General features: G+C 55.8%; 1 protein-coding gene across 1 annotated transcript in view; it reads left to right on the top strand.

Annotated features, from left to right (window-relative positions):
- ZFYVE28 (zinc finger FYVE-type containing 28) overlaps window positions 1-20,453 on the top strand; it is an 87,881-nt gene that overhangs the window by 47,036 nt on the left and 20,392 nt on the right. Inside the window, exons 7-8 of the mRNA XM_072947168.1 lie at window positions 3,265-3,366; window positions 8,690-9,979. Coding sequence (XP_072803269.1) covers window positions 3,265-3,366; window positions 8,690-9,979 — 1,392 coding nt within the window. The remainder of the gene's footprint in view (window positions 1-3,264; window positions 3,367-8,689; window positions 9,980-20,453) is intronic.

The following is a 20,453-nucleotide window of genomic DNA, read 5'->3' on the forward strand; positions in this document are numbered from 1 at the left end:
TGCTTCCCTTGGGAAGTGGCGGTGCTGCAGCAGGAATGGTGGGGGCTGTGGCTGTGCAGTGGGACGGGGCCAGCTTCTGGACAGAGGGGCTGCACGTGGACAAGGTGTGTGCAGGAGGAGTGGGGGAGTGAGCAGGGGACCACCCTGGGCCTGGTCAGAAACGTCTTGCACCGCCCTGAGACTCCAGAGATTTAAATGCTTGTGAAACACAGAAAGGACTTGGGTGAAGAAGGGGCAGGTGGGGTGGGGGCTGCCCGTCCCCAGGATTTCCGAGAAGCCTGAATGGCCCCTCTGGACGTGCAGGATTGGCCCCCCCACCATACCTGTGGCTGCTCTTGGGCTTGGAGACCTGGATAGCACCACTCCCCCCGCCGCCTCGCTCTCCCGGCCTCACTGGGCCCCCAGAGCTGCCTTCCCTCTGGGAAGTCTTGACCGTGGTCTTGGGAGGGCGCTCAGCCATGGCGGCCTTTCCGGAACTTCTCAACAGTTTACATCATCATAGAGAGAGCCTATTCTAAGCCTCAAGAGAGGCCCTGAGACTTTTGGCAGCACGCCTGTGTTAAGATAAAGATGAGGGTGTCAAACAGCCCAGCGCCGTGCTTCTGGGTTCTCACACTTGAGTCCGTTGTGTGTATTCGGCCCTTTATCGGCCTCCCCAGTGCCGGTGGCGTGAGCCTGGGTGGCCGCCAGGCCTGCTCTCAGCCTCGCCCTTCTCACCGAGCTGGCTCCCTGAGCGGGGTCGCTGCGCTGTCTGCTGACCTCACGTTGCCCTCTGACATCCGAACTTGGACCCTTGTCCTGGGAAAGCAGGGAGGGCCCGGGGGCAGCAACTTTGTCCCATGTGGCCCCTCCTGAGGGCACTGCGTGGGGGCCTCTCCGGCTCAGGCTGCAGAGGGGCCTGGAAGCAGAGCTGAGGGACCCGCCGGGGCATGAGGGGAAGTTCTGAGTCACAGGGAAGGGAGGCTGGGTTTGAAGTTGAAGTTGGGGGGAGCAGGCACGGTGGGGTTGGCTGTGTGGTGGGAGCCCAGAGTCGGGGAGGGCTTCATGGCAGCCGTCAGAGAAGCCAGTCAGTTACACCTTGGAGCCAGGCTGTGGGTCTGAGGATCTGAGGAGCGCCGGGCTTAACCACAACTCCCCCTCCTTCCAGAAGGAGAGGGGAGAGCTGGCTTGTAAGCAGCTGGTTCTGGAGTCAGCAGCCCCCTTCAGGGCTGCTCACCAGGTCCCTGCAGGACCCACAGTCCCGCCACCAACGGCTCCCAGTCTTGTTCCTCGTCGTCCACAGAAGCCACTGTGCCCTGAGCTGGGCAGGCAGAGGCCCCGGGACTCACCCCTTCCTGTGTTCACTCAGCCAGCATGCACTGAGCGCCCCCCTGGGCCTGTCCCCAGGGGCACTGTGGTGCCCGAAGGGGAGGCGTAAGCAGGTAAGACAGACAGTTGCCATGGAGTGTTCTGGACACCGGCATACAGGCAGGGGTGGACGGGAACTGGAGGCACGGCAGAGAGGCTCCCCAGGGCCCCAGAGCAGAACTCCGGCAGCAGAGGTGGGAGCCCAGCGGACAGTGGATGCTGGGGCAGCGGGCAGTGTGTACAGAGGGGCCAAGGCAGCTCCATGGCTGGAGTGAGAACGGGAGGCCCCAGGCGCTTGTGTGGAAATGAAGGCCCTCCAGCCACGCTCCTGGGGCAGCACCCTTGTAGGATGCTGTCTTTGTGATGTGGGTGTCCTGGGACCCTCAGGTGACACTCAGGGAGCACTCAGTAGGGGTGGTGAGGGCAGAGCCTCTGCTCCAAGCCCTCCCGCACTGCCTCCAGGACCCCCCCCCCCCCCCGCCCCGGCCTGGTAATAAAATGTTAATGAAGCGACCATGTGACGTTTACCAGCTTGGGTGGGGACACTGAGGCTACAAGAGGCCTGAGGTGGCAGAACCCACCACAGCCCACAGGCTGACATCGGAGCCCACTTTTTGCCTTATGACAAAACGAAACAGAAAATGCTGGGTTCTGTGGCCATTGTGGGAGGCCTGTCTGCAGTCGTAAACTGAGACCTGAGGAATTGGCAGGGGTGGAGAGAGGGCCGTGTGGAGCTGGAGGCCAGGAGGAGGCCAGGCCTCGGCCATGCAGGAGTCCACAGGCAGCCTGGGAGGCCTGCAGCCCTGAGCCCTGGGCCCCACTCCCTGCATCCCTATGCCCTGGCCCTCCGCCCAGCACAGCCCTCATGTCCCTGCAGCTGGCGGGGACACTGGGGACACAGCGGGGAAGTGAGTCTCCATGAGGTTCAAACTGACAAGCTAGTTTTACTTTTAAGGGTTTATCTTAAGACAGTTTGTTTAAAGGAACAAAGAAACGAAATGACATCTCTAGATCTAGTGCTTACTTCCCAGCCCTTACCTGACTGGCCCCTCAGGGTGGACCTGGTCATGTCCTCAGGGACCCCACGCAGCCTGGTTGCTCCCCCGCCCACAGCACCATCACACCTCCCCGCGTCTAGGCCTGCTGGCAGGGGCTCGGCCCGCGTCTCTGCTTGTCTCTGTCTACACTGGCTACCCCCTTGGGAAGCTGGGCCACCTTTTCTGAACCCTGCTCTGCACCACTTAGAGCAGAAAGTGCATCCCAGACTGACCTGTCCAGACCTCAGGGCGGCACTGGACTTCAGGTATGTAGACAGGGCAAGGGAGGTCAGGCTCCGGGAGCCCGTGGGAGGCTGGAGGGCAGCCTGCAGAGTGCGCTCTGGAGAGTCTCACCCTGTCTGTGCAGCGTTCCCACTGGACCCCGACCTGCAGGCCCTGGGCTCAGGGCTCCACACTGGTGGGAGGGCCAGGCAGGGCTGCCCTCTGTCCCTAGGCAGGACCTCGGCCCTCCCCGCCAAGTCCTGATTCCCTTTTGGAATAGATGGTTTCAGGTCCAGTTCTCACAAACCTTTGCATTTGTGTGAAATTTGTGTTAAACACAAATCCAGGTTTTTCATTTTCAAGGAGGTGGGTGTTAGTAACAAGTCTTTACGCTGGTTTTATCTGATTATAGCAGTGAAGTGTGCAGATCTGTTTTTACAATTATTTTATGATCCCTCAAATGAACATAAGCTAGTCAACTTCAAACGAGGGGAAAGATCTGGGTAATAATTTTCATTGCTTTTTTCTAAACTTATTCAAGGTTTGATCTCAGAGGGGAAGCACGTGCGGGGGCTGAGCGCGGTGTCCGGGGTGTGGCCTGGGCTGGCCACGCAGGCGCGGGGCCTGACAGTAGGCTGGATTTGTGTCTTGAATGCAGTGGCCTCGTGGTCTACGCGGACGGACCCCTGAACCTGGACCGCAAGGCAGAGGATATGTCTGAGCTGTTCCGGCCTTTCCACATGTTGCTGCGGAGAATCAGGTGGGGGGGCGGGGTTTGCCCCTGAGCCCCCTTCCTTCTGGGTCACGGGGTCGGGGGGTGACACCTACTCCTGTGGGGCTGCAGTGACCTCGCGGACGAAGCCGGTCTTGCTCGGCCTTCGCTGGATACCTCAAGAGCGGGGTGGCTCCTCAGGGCGGAGCTCTGGAGAGTGGGAAACCTCTGGCTTCTGTGTGAAGCTGAGTCTTGACTTCTGTTCACCAGCAGCCCTAGAGTTTCTTGTTCATGTCAGCGCTGCTGGAACCTTGGTTTCTGTCTTTGGTCTGTACCATCTGGAGCGCCCTTTAACGCCCACATCTCTCCTTCCCCACGGGACAGGTTCTTTGCTCTTGGCTGGGGGCATTAAGACCTTCACACCAATGTGCAGTCACAGGATGGCAGCCGCCCTGGCTGGTGGCCCGGACACTGGTCCCTCTTCACAGTTTCTCACAGGAACTTCTCTGTGGCCCTGCCAGACGGACACGGCCCATCTTACAGGAGACGCCGTGAAACCAGGGTGGCTTAGGGAGGACCAAGGCGCTGGGTACACAGGCAAGGGAAGAGCCCAGAGCAAGAGACCCATGCGACGTTCTGAAGAGTCTAACGTCCACAACTGGAATCAGGAGGAAGGAGTAGAGGAAACGAGTAGAAATAGTATTCAGAGGACTAATGGCCAAGAATCGTCCAAAACTGAAGAAAAAAATCTTTGCCCAGAGATTCGGGAGGCACAAGAAAACTACAAATGAGATGAACACAAAACGCGACAGGGGTATCACAGTGAAGTTGCTGAAAAGGAAGAAAAAATTCCTAGACACAGCCGAGGGGAGGAACATGTTACTTTGAAAAGAATGTAGGGTTGACGACTGTCTTCTCAAAAGCAGCGGAGGCCAGAAGACAACGAAATGATCTGTATTTTAAATGCTGCTCCTCGGAATGCTGTAACCACCAAAAATCCTTCAGAAATGAAGGTGAAATAATGAATTATTCAGAAACACGATTCTTCAGTAAACTATTCAGAAAGCTGAAGGAAATGTGTTAGCAGCAGCCCACACATTAAAAAAAACAACAACTAATTGGAGTTCTTCCAACAGAGGGAAAAAGTCTGAGATGGAAATGTGGAAGTTCGGGAGAGACTTAAGCACCTGGCGTGAGTGAGCATAAATGAACATGGACTGCCCAGAACAGCCACTGTAGTGTCTCGTGCGGCTTACATTATACGTAGCGTAGTTTACCATTTGAAAATAAAATCAGTGTTTTGCTGTATTAATTTCTTAAAAAGGAAGAAAAACCAAATCATTTTGAAAGTTACAGAAAAAGAATTTGAAAAATGTAACACCTATTTTATGATGAAAACATCTCTTAGCAAATTAGAGATAGAAGGGAATTTCCTTAATCTGACAAAAGATGACACACGTGTGCACACACGTGAAGCTGGGCCCTTACCTAACATCATGTAAGAAAATCAACTCACAAAAGAATCGGGGACCTAAGTGTAAGAGCTAAAACTACAAAACTCTTAGAAGAAAACATGGGACAAAAGATTTATGACATTGCTTTCGGCAGTGGTTTCTTGAGCACAACACCAAAGTCACAGGTAACAGAATAAGAATCAGACAAATTGGACTTTGTGAAAATGTCAAAATTCTGTGCATCAAAAGGCAGTATCAACAGAGTAAGAAGGCAATGCATAGAATGGGAGAAAATATTTGCACGTCATATATGTGATAAGGAATTAATATCTAGAATATAGAGAGCTCCTAATACTCAGCAACTAAAGGAATCTGATTCAAGTGGGCAAAGAACTTGAACAGACATTTTTCCAGAGAAGATGTACAAATGGCCAACAGGTACACGAAAAGATGCTCAACATCACAGTCAGGGAAGTGCAAGTCAAACCACAGCGAGGTAGCCCCTCGCGCCCGTGAGGGTGGTGCTGTCGAAGAAACGGAAACAGCAAGTGTGGGTGAGGACGCGGGGCAGTTGGCGCTTTCGTGCACTGTTGGTGAGGATGGAAAATGGTGCAGCTGCTGTGGAAAGCAGTATGGGGGTTCCTCAAAAAGTTGAAAACAGAACTGTGAGGTGATCTAGAAATCCCCCTTCTGGGTTTATACCCAAAAGAGCTGAAGGCAGTACCTTGAAGAGATACTTGTAACCCACATTCATAGCAACGTCATTCACAGTAGCTGAGACATGGACGTCACCACGGCAGGTGAATGGGCAGGCAAAGCATGGTCCATCCATGCAATGCATATTACCCAGCCTTAAAAAGGAAGAAGATTCTGACACCTGCTATGACATGGGTGGGCTTTGAGGACGTGCTAAGTGAAACAAGCTGGTCGCAAAGAGACAAATAATGTATGATTCCAGTTGCACGAGGCCCCTGGAGTCTTCAGAGTCACAGGCACAGAAGGCACAACGGTGGTTGCCAGGGGCTGGAGGGAGGAGAGGCTGGGAGTTACTGTTTAATGGGTTCAAAGTTTTAGTCGTAGAAGATGAAAGAGTTACGGGGAGGGATGGTGGTGATGTCTGCACAGCAATGTGAATGTATTTAATACCACTGAACTGTCACTTAAAAATAGCTAAGTCCGTCAGTTTCATGCTATATGTATTTTATCAAGTGAAAGATTTAAATATCGTCTGTAATGATGTCAGTAAGCGTCAGTTACTAACGCATAGACCTGAGGGTGTCGAAGACCTCCACTGAAAGTTGCAAAGTGTTTTTGACATAAAAATTTAAAGACCTACATAAATAGCTATTCCATATTCAGGGAGTGTAGAGCTGAAAATTGAGAAGACACCAGCTATTCTCATTAATCTATCTGAGAACCTGTGAATTCAAAGCAGCCTCAATCAAAATCCCAGGAGGCTTCTTTTCTTTCTTTCTCCTGGAATTGACAAACTAAGTCTAAAACTCATGTAGAAACGCCAGGGACCTGGACGAGCCAAGGAGAAGATCGCTGGAGCAGAAGGACACAGGAGGATGTTACTGATCTGTTCTACGCTCGACGGCCTCGGGGTGGCTGTCACGAGCAAGGCTGGTGTGGCCAAGCTGGTGAACGTGTGTGCGCGCTTCTCTGAGTGTGCTTCATACACAGCGGACACTGCTGGACACGCTTCCTGTCATAAAGCCGCAGTCGCGCTGGCAGAGGTGTGCGCCGAGCATCCAGCAGACTGGGGGTCTGGAAGCAGACCGGTGCACACGCGCTTCCCTGACCCACAGCAAAGGTGAAAATACAGAACAGCGGAGAGTGGTCGGTTTTCTCAATGAATGGCTGAATCAAAAAATATCCATATGAGGGGAAAATGTGTCTGGATCCTTGACACAGTCATGGAAAACACCAGTTCTAGACAGACTGCAGACACAGATGTGTGAAGGGAAACAGCACTTTCAGAGGGAAAGGTCGAGTGCATCCTTGTGACCTTGACGTAGGCAGAGGTTTCTTAAACAGGGACAAAAGCACAAACCGTAAAGAAAAAATGTGACGCCTTGAACTTTGTTAAAATGAAAAGCTTTGATTTGTCACAAGACACAGTGAGGAGCGTGAAAAGGCAAGCCACAGGATTGGAGACCACATCCAACTGACAGCTCAAATCCAAAGTGTATACAGAACTCCTACCCATCTGCAAGAGAAAGGCAGACAAGCCAACAAAAAAAGTGGGCAGAAGTCTTGAACCAGCACCTCGCAGAGACGCTCTGCCAGGGCCAGTGAGCATAGGAGCCGGTGCGGACTCCCCGAGCAAGCAGGCCAAAGCCATGTCAAACCACAGTGAGTGCCCCTGCACACACCCAGGAAGGGGCGACGTGGAAGAGACCAAGTGCCCACCCGGCGCGGAGAGGCAGAACTGTCAGCGAACACCGGGGCTCTCGGTGGGGACGCGCCTCTCGCCGACACTCAGCATGTGCACTTGCAGATACACGCCCACGTTCCCCAGGAGAGGTGCTCACAGCGGTGGTCCCGGCAGCCAGGGCCCATCAGGCAGAGAAAGGATTCAGAGATAAATTGGGTGTGTTTCCACCGTGAGACTGAACGATCTACAGCGACCGTGAATCTCACCAGACAGGGTTGCCGGAGCTAACAGAGCAAAACAGCAGAATGTGCAATTAAATTTGAATTTCAGATAAACGGTAATACCGTGTGAGTGTCAGCACTTACTCTAAAAAGCATTCGTGCACTTAAGCGCATTTGCTGTTTGTTATTCTAGTGGAACTGGATGTCCGATGTTTCCTTTGTGGCAACTCCATGACTATGACATTGGCAAACCACATGCCTCAAAAGAGCACAGATTGCAAATTCCCTTCGATCTAGAGATTGTCGGGGTGGTTGTGGTGGCGGGGTGACCACAAAGGCACGAGAGGGCGCCTGGGACCCAGGTCGGCGCTCTGTTTCTCCATCTGGTCGTGTCTGCCTGGGTGTGCTCAGCGTGTGAAGAGTCACGGCTGTGCGGGAGCATTTAACTGGGCACTCAGTCCTCAGGCCAGCCTGAGCTTTTCCCAGCAGGGAACAGTGTGCATCGGCCTAGAGGACCTGCTTTGGGCTCATCCCAGTCCTTGTCATTAAATTCACTCCATCTCGGACGTCTGGCTCAATGCCCCCTCCTCCAGGAAGTCTCCAGACTAAGCCGGGCGCCCTGCTGTGCCTTCCTTCCGGCAGGCACTGTCCTTTGCCGCCATTGCCACTACTGTCATTTAGTCTTCACTCATAAATATCTGTTTATCATCTGCATCTTCTTATGTGACCCCCACGGGCAGGGGCCACACCTGCCCTCTTCCTGTGTATCACCCAGTGCCTGGCACAGACAGTGCCCGCTAATATTTGTTGGACCAAAGGATGGAAATCTGTATGTAAACCAACATGTATTTTTTTCACTCCTAAAAGTTTTTATTACTGTGAACATCAAATCCCTAAGAATCAGGGTTTTTCTTGTTTTCAGCAAGAGGTTTCAGAGTCTCAAAAAAAAAAAAAGGAAAAGGAAAATAGCTCAGTGGCAGAGCGCATGCTTAGCACGCACGGCGTCCTGCGTTCAATCCCCGGTGCCTCCATTTAAGGGAAAGGAAAAAAGAGGGTTTAGGATCTCATTTGTAGCAAGAGCCCATCCTAGAATCAGTCAGCCACCCCAGTCTGCTGTCTTCCCGACCCCACGCATGGCCCGGGGACCCCTAGGGACACGCCTCTTTCTGTAGTGGACAAAGCGGGTGCTGAGTGAGGTTAATCACACTGCAAGCGCTGGATGCCTTGTTGCTTCTCACCTGGGGCCGAGCCCACTGTGGGGGGTCTTGTGTGGCCTTTGGGACCTACAGTCTTGTTTTCTGTCTTGACCTGTGTAGGGATTTGCTGCAGACCCTGACAGAGGAGGAGCTTCACACGCTGGAACGGAACCTCTGCATTTCTCAAGACGTGGAGTTCCCCATCAGGGCAGAGACCCAGGTGCCCCCTGCCCTGGCGCCCACCTTCCCCGCGCCCCTGGCCCCGGAGGAGCCACTCTCAGCCAAGGCCAAAAACGCAGAGGCGGATCTGGCCTGCTCCATGCAATACGATGACCAGGAGCTGGAGCAGCTCAGCCGCATGGTGCACAAGGCCGGGGACGAGATGTCCTCCCTCCTCTCCCCGCCCAGTGCCGGCCAGTCCCCCGCACACGGGCCAGGCGCCGCGGGCAGCCCCTGCGGGCAGGCGTCCCCAGGCGGCGCGCGGCCACCGGGCAGCGACGAGGAGGAGGGGAGGGTGTTCTTCATGGATGACGTGGAAGGGGCGGCAGAGGCCCCGGGCAGCCCGTCTGGGTGGGCTGGCAGCGCCAGGGCTGACCCCCAGCAGAGAGGGCAGGCCAGAGGGAGCAAAGAGCTGGGGGGCAGCAAGCTCGCTGCTGCGGAGGGGGACCCGAGCGACATTGAGGGTGACAGAATGCGGGCAGTGGGCCCCAACCTCTGCAGCTGCCTGGACTCCCAGCCGCACCTGGATGGCTGGGAGGTGAGTGTGGATGAGGCCGAGACGGCCGAGCTGATCGCCCACCGGACAGGGGGCATGAAGCTCTCAGCCACGGTCATCTTCAATCCCAAGTCGTCCACCTCCTCGGACTCTGTCCCTGCCAACTCAGAAGCCCCTGGAAAGAGCGTCTCCCCGTCAGAGCCCGGGGCCGAGGGGACGGAGGCTGGCTCCCACAAACTCAGTGCCCCGGCCACCACCTGCCTCCTGAATTCCTGCGTGTGCTGCGGGGGCTGCGGGGGCAGCAGGGAGGACGCGGCTGAGAGCCTGCGGGGCAAGGGCAGCTCAGGCAGCGTCGTCAGCTCCTCCTACGTTGGCTTGGCCAAGGCCAGTGCCAAGGACTCGGCTGCGGGGCTGTTGGAGGCCCGGCCTGCCCCAGCGGCCTTGCCCACGGGCGCCCCAGCCCCCCTGCCATCAGAAGACACCCCTGACAGGCAGGATCCCAAAGCCCCTACTTCCAACAAGTGCCTGGCACACCCCTCAGAGCCCCAGGTGGACGCAGCAGACCGGCTGCCTGGAGCGGGCGACGGTGCCGAGCAGCAGAACGAGGCTGAGCGCCTGCGGCCCTCGGCGCCTGGGGAGGAGAGTCGACTGGGAGGGGCAGCCGAGGAGGAGCCCCGGCACCTGCCGGGCTCCAGGTAAGAGGAGTCCTCCTCTCGTCTGCAGCTTGTCAGGCCTCCTGGGCCTAGTTGCCGCTTCCAACAGAGAGGTGTCCCCAGGGGCCCTGCCGCCCTGTTTCTGGCATTGCGGGCACATTTCAGGTGGGTGGGCATGGCGCCCAGCCCTCAGTTCACTCCCTCTCACCACCATAGTGTGACGGCGTGTGTGGACTGGGCCGTGGCGCCCACCTGGCCCACGTGGCTGCTCACGTGGGCCGCAGTCAGCTGCACAGACCCTCAGCCCTGGGCGTGCAGCCCCGGGGGACCTGGTGGGAGCCCAAGAGCCGCTCGGGCTGATTCTTGGGCAGCGCAGCCAGGCGATCCCCTCTTCTCCCTGCCAAGGCAGCGGAGCAGGCCGGGCAGGCGGGGGCTCTGCGGGACCCCGGCACCTCCGTGTCTCAGACCTGGGGCTGCTCTTCCTTCCCTGCTCGCCGCGCCCTGGGCTCACCCTGGGTGAAGCAATTCAACCAGCACCTACCCAGCACCCCCACGTGCCCCTGTCCTGGCCATCAGGAAAGGGGGCGGGGCCCAGCCTCGGGGACACACGCGGATGTTGTGCTGTCCTCTCACCCAGCCCGGCCTGCAGGCTCCCGTCTTGGCTTCAGCTGTGTCCGGCAGGACGTGGGAGGTTGGGGAGGGTAGGGGCTCCACCTGGAGGCTGGATGGGGCCCCTGCCGGGGCCACGGGAGCTGGGCAGAGGGGTGGTCAGCAGGGTGGGGCCGGGGAAGGGGGCTCCACACCTGGGGGAAGGGGTCTCTGGGCTCCACAAGGCTGTGTAGCCGCTGCCTACTCCCCGGCCAGGTCCTCTGGGCAGCGTGTGCAGGAGGCTGGCCGGGGCCCCGTGGGTGTCGGGGCTGCCCTTCGCCTGCTGAGCTCTGAGGCCCTGCGCAGCCTTTCCTGGGTGGGCCCTGGAGTCACTCCCTAGCCCCTGGAACCGCTAATCTGCTTTCTGGCTCCTTGGACTTGCCTGCGCTGGACATTTCCGACAAACAGGGTCGCTCGCTGTGGGACACTGTGTCGGGCTTCTTTCGCTGAGCATCATGTTTTCAGGGCTCACCCACGTCCATCAGGTGCTGGGGCTTTCTTCCTCTTGGTGGCTGAGTAAGAGTCCACAGTGTGGAGGGACCCCGTTTTGCGCATGGGCTGATGAGTGTGTGCGTGGTTTCCACTTTCCGTCATCGTGGGAGTGCCGCTGTGAACATCTGCTCACATCTGTACAAGTTTCTGTGTGGCCATGGGTTTTCCATCCCTTGGGGGTCTGTCTGGGAGTGGGACTGGCGCATCACACGGTGCCTCTGTGTGCACTTTTCTGGGGAGCTGTGAGCTCCCCCGTGGTTTTCTCTCCCCGGTCATGCGCAGGCTTCCAGGTGCTGCACACCCTCATGGCACTTGTTGTCTAAGATTGTTTCAACAGCTCTTATGACCTTTGGACTCTTTTGACCTTTGGACGTGTCCCACTGGAGTATACAGCCAAGCGACTGCTTCCAACTCACTTGAAACCATTCTCTCTGTGGGTCGTGCCCCAGATTTTGCCCACAGTAGGTTAATTTGTTCCATTTGGCATAAGATGTATAGAGATTGCCATTTGCACTTATTTTTATAATTATGTGAAATGTTTGCATGGTTCCCAGCAAAACGTGCAAAACAAGATGTACCTGGAGAAATCTGTCCCTTCCCCCCAAACTCCCCCTCCCCCAGAGTGACAGTTTTCAAGTTGCTTCCAGTTTCTCCTTCAGTTTTAAAAATAGAAGCAAGAGTGTGGACCCCCCCCCGTGTGCTCCCTCCCGTTCCCTGTGTGGACCCCCCCCACGTGTGCTCCCTCCCGTTCCCTGTGTGGAACCCCCCCACGCATGCTCCCTCCCGTCCCTGTGTGGAACCCCCCCCCCGTGTGCTCCCTCCCGTCCCTGTGTGGACCCCCCTACATGTGCTCCCTCCCGTCCCCGGCAGGGGGCTCATCCTGCAGACTCTCTTCTCTGCCTCACTTTACTGACTTCAGCCTGAAGGCCTGTCCGCGTAGTTTCTACAGATGCCCCCAGTGTCACTTTCGGCCGCATGGGAGCCCACTGTGTGGCTGGACCGCTGTGCAGTCAGGCCCTGCCGCTGGCCTTGGGGCTGTTTCCAGTCCTGCCTTGGCAGACAGCGCCACCACGAACGGCCGTTCTCGACAAGGCCGTTGTTCTAGGTGCAAGCCGTGTGGCATCAGCCAAGTGCAGTGGAACAAGTTCTAAGAGGCGGCTTTCTTCCTCAGGACTTCTGACCCAGTGGCCCAGAGACGACTGGTGAGTGAATCATCTTTCTGCAAGGCTGATATGAGGCCATCACAAATTCTCTGACAGGTTACGTGCATTTTTCCGGTTTTTGACCTGTCCCCCCTTCTCGCTCTTTGTCCAGGTGACAGCCGGGGGACACCTCCCTACTTTGTCTGGAATCGCCTCCTGCTTTCCCGACACGCCCCCCCGTGGACACTGCTTGTTCACATCATGCCAGCAGCTGCCCAGACCTCCTCTGGCTTAACACAAACGCTGAGCTGAGCTGAGAAGAGGAAAGGGCCATCGGGCCACACCCGGAGGCCCTCGGAGACACTCCCATCCTCCAGGAAGGTGGTCTCCAGGAAGTGCAGAGGGTCTGAGGAAGGAAGAATGTGGCACTTGGCCGGGTGATCAGGGCAGCCATGCCTTTGGGCCAGGACCGTGGACAGCGGCGTCTGGGGCCCAGCATTGCACCAGGAGCAGCTGGGAATAGGTCAGCAGATGGCGCCTGTCCCCTCCGCTGGCAGCATGTGTATCAGGAGCCCTGTTCGTTCGTTCATTCATTTATTCATGCATTCACAGTACGTGCGGGTTCCCGGGTGCTGAGCAAGGTGCCAGAGACACACCCAGGAACAAGGCAGAGGTGGCCCGGCCTCTTGGAGCGTGATCGGACATGAATACGGAGGGGACAAAGCCATACGATTGAAACAGACACAAAGACCAGCCTTACACAGGCAGAAAGTTCCCCAGAATTCAGATGGCGAGATTCCTGGCATTGGTTGGCACCTTAGTAGCACCTCTGGTGGCTTCCTGCGGAAACAGCCGGGCCGGTGTCAGGTGCAGGCGGCCACCTTCCCTTCGGCAGAGGAAGAGCTGGAGCCCAGGAGAAGCTGGTACTCCCCTTGGCTCCAAGTGCCTGGGAGGGCTGGTGTCACCCTTGACCTTCTGCCCAAGCAAGAGCCCATCTGCTCTGTGCGGTGCACTTGGTCATCACTCGGTTGTGAAGAGCTGTCGCCCTGATTTGACCGTGAGGCCTGCCTGTCCAGCAGGGGCCCCTGTGGCCCCTGTGATGTGCTGCATGGAGGAGTGACTTGCAGGTGTGGCCCTGCGCTCATGAACTTCTGGCCAGAAGTGTGAGTCAGGCAGGTGCAGCTCAGACCTCTGTGTCACCATCGGGCTGGGCGCCATGCAGGGAGTTGTGGCTAAGGATCTGCTTGTGGGGCCAAGGTCCCTGAGGACACCCAGAGCCGAATCTCCCACTTGAGCATCGTACAGCCTGCGGGTGAGGGCTAGGGCTGCCAGAAGGACAGACATAGGGCAGGAGGTGGGGCCTGGAGCAGGGGCCCAGCCAGGAGAAGCGCCTCCCCACCCACCGTGACTCTCCCAGACCCTGCCCAGCCCGCTGCACACAGGCTGTTCCAGCAATGCTGTTGCCCAAGGTGGGGACGTGTCACCCCGGCAGAGTCCTGGGCAGAATGTTCCAGAACCAAGTGTCCTTCAGCTCTTTTCTTTTTATCACCTTCTTTCTTACCTTTTCAATGCTCGAAGATTAATCTTTTTGGGGGGAAAGTTGGCATCTTTTAGAAGCGTGCTGTTCACTGTCTGGACTCACCTCATCATCAGAACCTTCCACACTCTTGAGGCCCCTGAATTGCTCTCTTGTCCAGGAGACGGAAACTCGCCCTGTCTCAGGTCGGCTTTGTCCTTTCTGTGGACATTTTACTAAAGGGTGTGTCCAACCTTCCGCTTGCTTGAAAAAATAACACCGACTCTTTCTTCTAGTTATAGTTGTGGCCCATCCACTGCAGAAGCTCACGGAAAAACGAAAAAGAGAGAAAGAAAGAAAGCAAAACCATTCCAAGTCCCATGAGCAGTTTTACAGTTTTTTTCTGAATGTTATTTTTTGATCATTTATCCGCAAAATCCATTAAAAACGCAAGTCCCGTAGACTTCTGTCTGTCCTGAGGATGTACTCTCATTTGTTCTGCCTTTTCCCTTTCCCACACTTTTTCCATGTCCGATTAGCCATGTGTTCCCTCGCCCTTACGGTTCCGTGTCTGCCTCTTGGATGATTTTTTGGAGCCCGCCCTTAGGAGTGGAGTCACCCCGTCTTCCTCAGCGGGGCCCCCCGCCCCAGCTCCGGCTGCCCTGACCCGAGAGGCAAGTGGAATTGGCTGTGCAGTTCGCGTTTCTCCGACGAGGGGTGTCCCGGGGCGCTGCCCGCCGCGTCTGCTGCCTGCGTCCTTCCGCAAGGTGGCTCTTCCCGCCCTTTCTCTGTTTTCTGGTGGGGTTTTCGTGTCTTTCTCACTGACGTGGAAACGTCCCTTCCGTCTGGAGTGTCGGTTGCAGGTAGCTTCTCCCAGTTTGTTATTTGCCCTTTGGTTTTATTTATTGATGCCTTTTGATTGGTGGGTGTCTTTAATTTTGTTTTGTGGAATTTGGGTTCTCTGCCTTCCCTTTTCCTCCGGTTGGTTTGTGGCGCTGTCCCTCCTCACCCCAAGCCCAGGGGCTGTTCCCTGGGCCTCAAGCTGGTGTCCCAGGGTTGCCTTTCCCCGTTAATGCTGCACCCCCCTGCTGCATAGTGAGGAATGAGCCCGTTTTCGGGGGTCCAGGCCACCTTGCCCTGTGAGACTGTCTCCACCCATCAGAGGGAGAGAGGCGGTCATGGGCTGACACCATCCTGACTCCGGCGGGCTTGCCTCAGGCTGGGGCCGCCTTAGAAACCATCACCTCGTGTGCCTCCCAGAAGGCCTGGCCTGCCCTGCGTTCTCAGCTCTGCGGCTGCATTTGGGAGTCTGGCTGGTGGTGTCCCCGCCTCCCCCTCATGTGCTCAGTGGGCCTCCCTGGCTATTGTTTTGGGGAGAATGATAGGAATCTGGAAGGACTATCCTGGGCATGGGCTTCCGAGCGTCTGCCCTAACCCGGAGGCCTGTGCTGTGCCCACATGCTACTTCCTCGCAAAGCGAGGTGACGGCAGAATATGGCCACTGGGGACGTCTTCCCAAGGGGACTTTCTGGCACACGGTGCTTCCTCACCTGTTTGGGCAGCAGCATTGGAAGGTGTGTTCCCTGTCCCTGCAAACGCAGCAGGAGGGAGGTCTGGTGGTCCGGCCTGGGGCCAGTTCCACCTCCCAAGCCTCAGACTTATCCTCTGCAAAAGGGGCTCACAGCTCACACAGCACCTTGGGGTGGCTTTTACTCCACGCCTCCCTCACCGTTGTCACCTGTCCTCATTGCTCACTGTCATCACTGCTGCTGCGCAAGGCTGTTCCTCGCCGGGTCCGTGTTACTCTGTCATCAGGCCTGGCCTCGCCTCCCCGTCATGTCACTGGGTCTCACTGCTCCTGGCCTCACGTCCACTTCCTTACTGCCCACGGGCACTGTGAAAACTGGATGGGGTGGTTCCAGACAGTGCAGCAGGATCTTGTCCCATGTCTCTAGCCTCTGCTTTCCCCTGACTTGGCTTCTTGCCCACCTGGCTCCTCCTCCAGGGAGCACCTTCCTCCTTGCTGTGGCTCCTCTGCCCTTTGCCTGGGTGGGGATCCCGGGCCCGGGAATGCCCGGGATCCAGCCCTGAGTGGCTGTGGCTGCAGAGAGCAGACTGCACCGTGTTCCCCGGAGTGAGGCTCCAGCTCCCCTGGGCCCCCATGGCCGCTTTTCTTCCCTGTTTGGAGGGAGCTGTCTGAGATCCTGCTGGGGTTCCTCCAGGCTGCACCATGGGGTGCCTGCAGCTTGGGGAGGGGCAGGACGTAGCTCCCCTGAGCTTCCTCAAGCATCTGGTGAGAGGGAAGTCCTCTGTCGCTTGGAAGCCTTCCCAGCGGCAACGGGCTGCACTCCTGACCTGCTCTGTCCACGCATCACTGAACCAACTTTCCCTCCAGCCGGTTGAGTCAAGGGCTGGCTGCTTGATGTCCCGGGGCAGCCCCTGCCCTAAGTGGGGCCTCACTGGTGCCCCAGGGCCACCCTGCCCACCAGCCTCCAGGGTCTGGAAGGACATGCTTCCTTTTCCAGCTCGTGATCAACCCCCATGGCCTCTGGTGCTGGCCGTCAGGGCTGGGAGTGCTGGGGGGCCATCCTGAGCTGGCCCCATCGAGGGTAAGGGGATGTGAGCCAAAGCATGCCCCCACCAACTGACCACTCAGCCAGCCGAGACTCAGAGGGGCCCTTGTCTGGTCCCACCCGCCCCATGGCTGGGGCTCCACGGGGGACCACCTTCGGGAGAGGGTGACAGGGTGGGGCTTGGTCCAGCCCTGATCTCTCTCTGGCGGCTGTGTAACCCCCTGGCACCCAGTCTCCTCCCCACTGGGGCGTGCGCTTCACTGCTGCTTCTGCCAGAGCCGCTCTGGGGCCAGGTACCAGGCACAGGCTGGCCGCTGCAGCCAGCGTCCCCATGGCAGGGGTCCCTGCCACAGACATAGCAGCGAGGTCTCCCGCCACAACATGCCCCTGGGAGGAAAGACAAGAGTGATTGAGAGGTTTAAAAATAGAGAACCTGGGATTAATTAGACTTCTGAAAGGCAGATTAGGCATAGTGACTGTCATCATGTCAGCTGCTCACAGGTCGCGGGGCTGTGCGGGCTCACGTGGGCTGAGACAGTCAAGTACCAAGTGCCAGCCTGGGTCAGGGGGCCGGGCTGGGTTCCTGGGGGTCCTGGGAGGAGTGCTGCCCTCCTGGTAGCTGGGGCTCCCCAGCAGGTGGAATCCTTGCTCACAGCCAGGTGAGCTGCTGCAGAGAGAGGGAACAGCCCAGCTGTGGCCTGGCCCGGGGGAGGCAGTGACTGCGGGCTGACCAGACACTGGGCCCCAGCACCCAGGACGGCCCCTCCCGGCCTTGCTCTCCTCGGCCCAGCCCACCCTCAGTCCCCACCCAGAGCCGGCCTTAAGGGCGCAAGTTCCCAGCTTCTCCCCCTAGCCTGGCACCCACGCCGCACCCTGGACATCTCTCACTGCCCCCTGCTCCCCCACCCCTGGCCACTGGAGTCCTCTTGCCGCTCTCCCCCCAGCCTCTCGCCACGCCAGGAAGAAGATAAACCTGACGCAGAAGCCAGGGCGGGCTGGGTGGGTGTGGGGCAGCCCCCCTAGTGAGCGCCTCCGCTGGGACCCGAGTGCAAGGCGTGTGCCCCAGGTGGCGGGCCCAGCAGGGGCCAAGGGGATGAGGGGGCCAGAGGCGGGCAGAAGGGGAAGCTGGGGCAGGGGATCCGGGAGAGCTCTGCAGGGCAGGGGTGGAGGGTGTCTGGGAGGAAGGCCAGCATCACAACAGGAGAGTGTGCGCACAGCGGCGACGCCGTCTGCTGCTTTTACGTTGCTTCAAACAGCTTGACCGCAGTAGGGCTGCCATACAGCGGACTGCAGCATGTGAGGGCGCCCGCCTCCCGCAGCCTCGCGCGTGGGCAGCCTTTTCAGCTGTTCTGATGGTGTGAAGTTTTGGGGGAAGGTTGGTAATTAGGTTTATCTGTGCGTTATTATTTATTTACTCTTAGAGGTGGTCCTGGGGATTGAACCCGGGACCCTGTGCATGCTAAGCACGTGCTCTTCCACGTGAGCGATACCCTCCCCGCTCCTTGCAGTTTTAATGTGTCTTTCCTTAAGGGCTCGTGACGTTGACCATCTTTCCATGTGCTCATCTGCCGTCGGCCTGTGTTCTTCGGTGAGGTGTCTGTTCAGAACTTTTGCTGTTTCTCTTAATTGGGCTGTTTCCTTACTTAGTTTTGAGAGTTCTTTATTTGTACTGTGTACAAAACTGTTACTGCATTTATGATTTGAGATCTTTTCTCCCAGTCTGTGGCTTGTCTTTTCATTCTAACAGTAGCTTTTGAAGGACAAAATTTCTTAATTTTGATGAAGTCCAATTTATCAGTTTTTTTCATGGATTGTGATTTTGGTGTCATATCTGGGAATTATTTTCATAACCTAAAGCTACAGTGGTTTTTCCTGTTTTCTTCTAGGCGTTTTATAGTTTTAGGTTTTTCATTTAGGTCTATGGTTCATTGTGAGTTAGTTTGTATATGGTGTGAGGTATGGATCAAAGTTTTATTTTGTGTTGCATAAGGATGTCAATTATTCCAGCGTCATTTGTGGAAAAAAGACTATCTTTTTCCCACTGAATTGCCTTTGCTCCTTTGTCAAAAATCAGTTAGCCATGTATTTCTGGACTCACTAGTCTGTTGCATTGATCTGTTTGTCTATGTTGACACCAGTATCACACTGTCTTAACTGTGGTAGCTTTATAAGGAGCCTCAAAGTTAGGTCTAGTGTAAGTCTACACCTTTGTTCTTCTTTCTCAGAGTTGTTTTGTCTATTCTGGGTCCTTGTATTTTATGAATTTTAGAACCAGGTTGTCAGTTTCTACTAAAGGGAAAAAAAAAGCCTACTTTGCCTGCAGCTGTGTTTAATCTATAGATTAACGGGAAGAATTAACACCTCAATAATATTGAGTCTTCAAATTCATGAACACAGCGTATTTCTCCATTTATTTAGGTCTTTAATTTCTCTCAGCAAAATTTTATAATTTGTATTGTTAAGATCTTGCACATCTTTCATCAGATTTATTCCTAAGTATTTTATATTTTTGGTGCTATTGTAAATGGTATTGTTTGTGATTTCAGCTTGTGATTGTCCATTGCTAATATAGAGAGATATAACTGATTTTTTAAAATTTTTGTATATTGATCTTATCTCCTACAACTTTGCTGAACTCCCTTTTTTAGATGTGGTAGTTTTAATGAAGATTTCATCAGCTTTTCTACACAGAGGATGTTGTCATCTGTGAATAAGCCAGTTTTACGTCTCCTTTCTAATTAGATGTCTTTACTTTTCCTTGCACTTTTGTGCTGGGGAGGACCTCCAGTACAATGCTGAAGAAAGGAATGGACACAGGACACTTTTGCCTGTACCTGATCTCCCTGTAAGTGTCCTGTTGGCTGTAGGGTCTCCATGGATGCCCTTCATCAGGTCCAGGAAGTTCTCTTCTATTCCCAGTTTCCTGGATTTTCTCAGTGTCTTTGTATCTTTTGGAGTGGGTCACATAGTTTAAATTTTTCAGTCCGTTAATGTGATAAATCACATTGATTGATATTCAAATGTGAAGCCAGTCTTGAATTCCTGGGATGCGCCTTACTTGGTCATTAGGCATTATCCTTTTTTATACACTTTAATTTGCTAAAGTTTTGTTAAGGACTTTACCCCTGACTGTGAGGAGTGCTGGGCAGCACTCTTCTTGTAGTGCTCTTTCCAGGTGCGGGTGTCAGAGTGACGCTGAGGTTCTCCGACGAGCTGGGGGACTTTCCCACTTCTTCAGTTTTCCAGAAGATTTTGTGTAGAATTGGTATCACTTCTGCCTTAAATAAAACTCACCAGTGAAGCCACGGAGTTTACTTTATGGAAAGATTTTTAGCTACAATTTCAGTTGCTTTACTAGATACATGTTTGTTCAATTACCCATTTCTTATTCAGTGAGTGAAGAGTTTATTTCCGTGGTCCATCCTCAGACAGGGTGATACCAAACTGTGGGTGCACATGGTTCTCTGCTCAGAACTCTGCAGGGCCCCCTGCCCCCCTCATCTCTTGGGCCCTGGGCCCTTAACCTGGCCCCTCCCCAGCAGATGGCTCCTCTCATCCCTGCCAGCACCCCGCTTTCCAGATGCTCTCTGCACTCCCCTTGTTTGCTGCCTGGGTTACTGCCCGTCCCTCTCTGCCGTGACACCCCCCCACCCTGCTACACCCAGTCACCATAGTGCAGTCCCACCATGACACCCCCACCCTGCTACACCCGCTCACCATAGTGCAGTCCCACCGTGACACCCCCCACCCTGCTACACCCGGTCACCATAGTGCAGTCCCACCGTGACACCCCCACCCTGATACACCCGGTCACCATAGTGCAGTCCCACTGTGACACCCCCCACCCTGCTACACCCGGTCACCATAGTGCAGTCCCACCGTGACACCCCCCCACCGTGCTACACCTGGTCACCATAGTGCAGTCCCACCGTGACACCCCCCCACCCTACTACACCCGGTCACCGTAGTGCAGTCCCACTGGCTGCCTTGGATGAAGCCCATGGGGAGCTCTGCTCAAGTGGCCGCGCTGAGTCCTGTGGCTGTGTTTTCATTGTCACCCCTGCTTCAGAGATTCAAAACAGAGACTCAGAGCCCCTTGGCTGGGGGTGACCCCTCCCATCTGTCCAACCCCAGATGTGGGGGCA

This window comes from Vicugna pacos, chromosome 2 (genome assembly GCF_048564905.1).
Source record: "Vicugna pacos chromosome 2, VicPac4, whole genome shotgun sequence".
NCBI classification, from domain to species: domain Eukaryota; kingdom Metazoa; phylum Chordata; class Mammalia; order Artiodactyla; family Camelidae; genus Vicugna; species Vicugna pacos.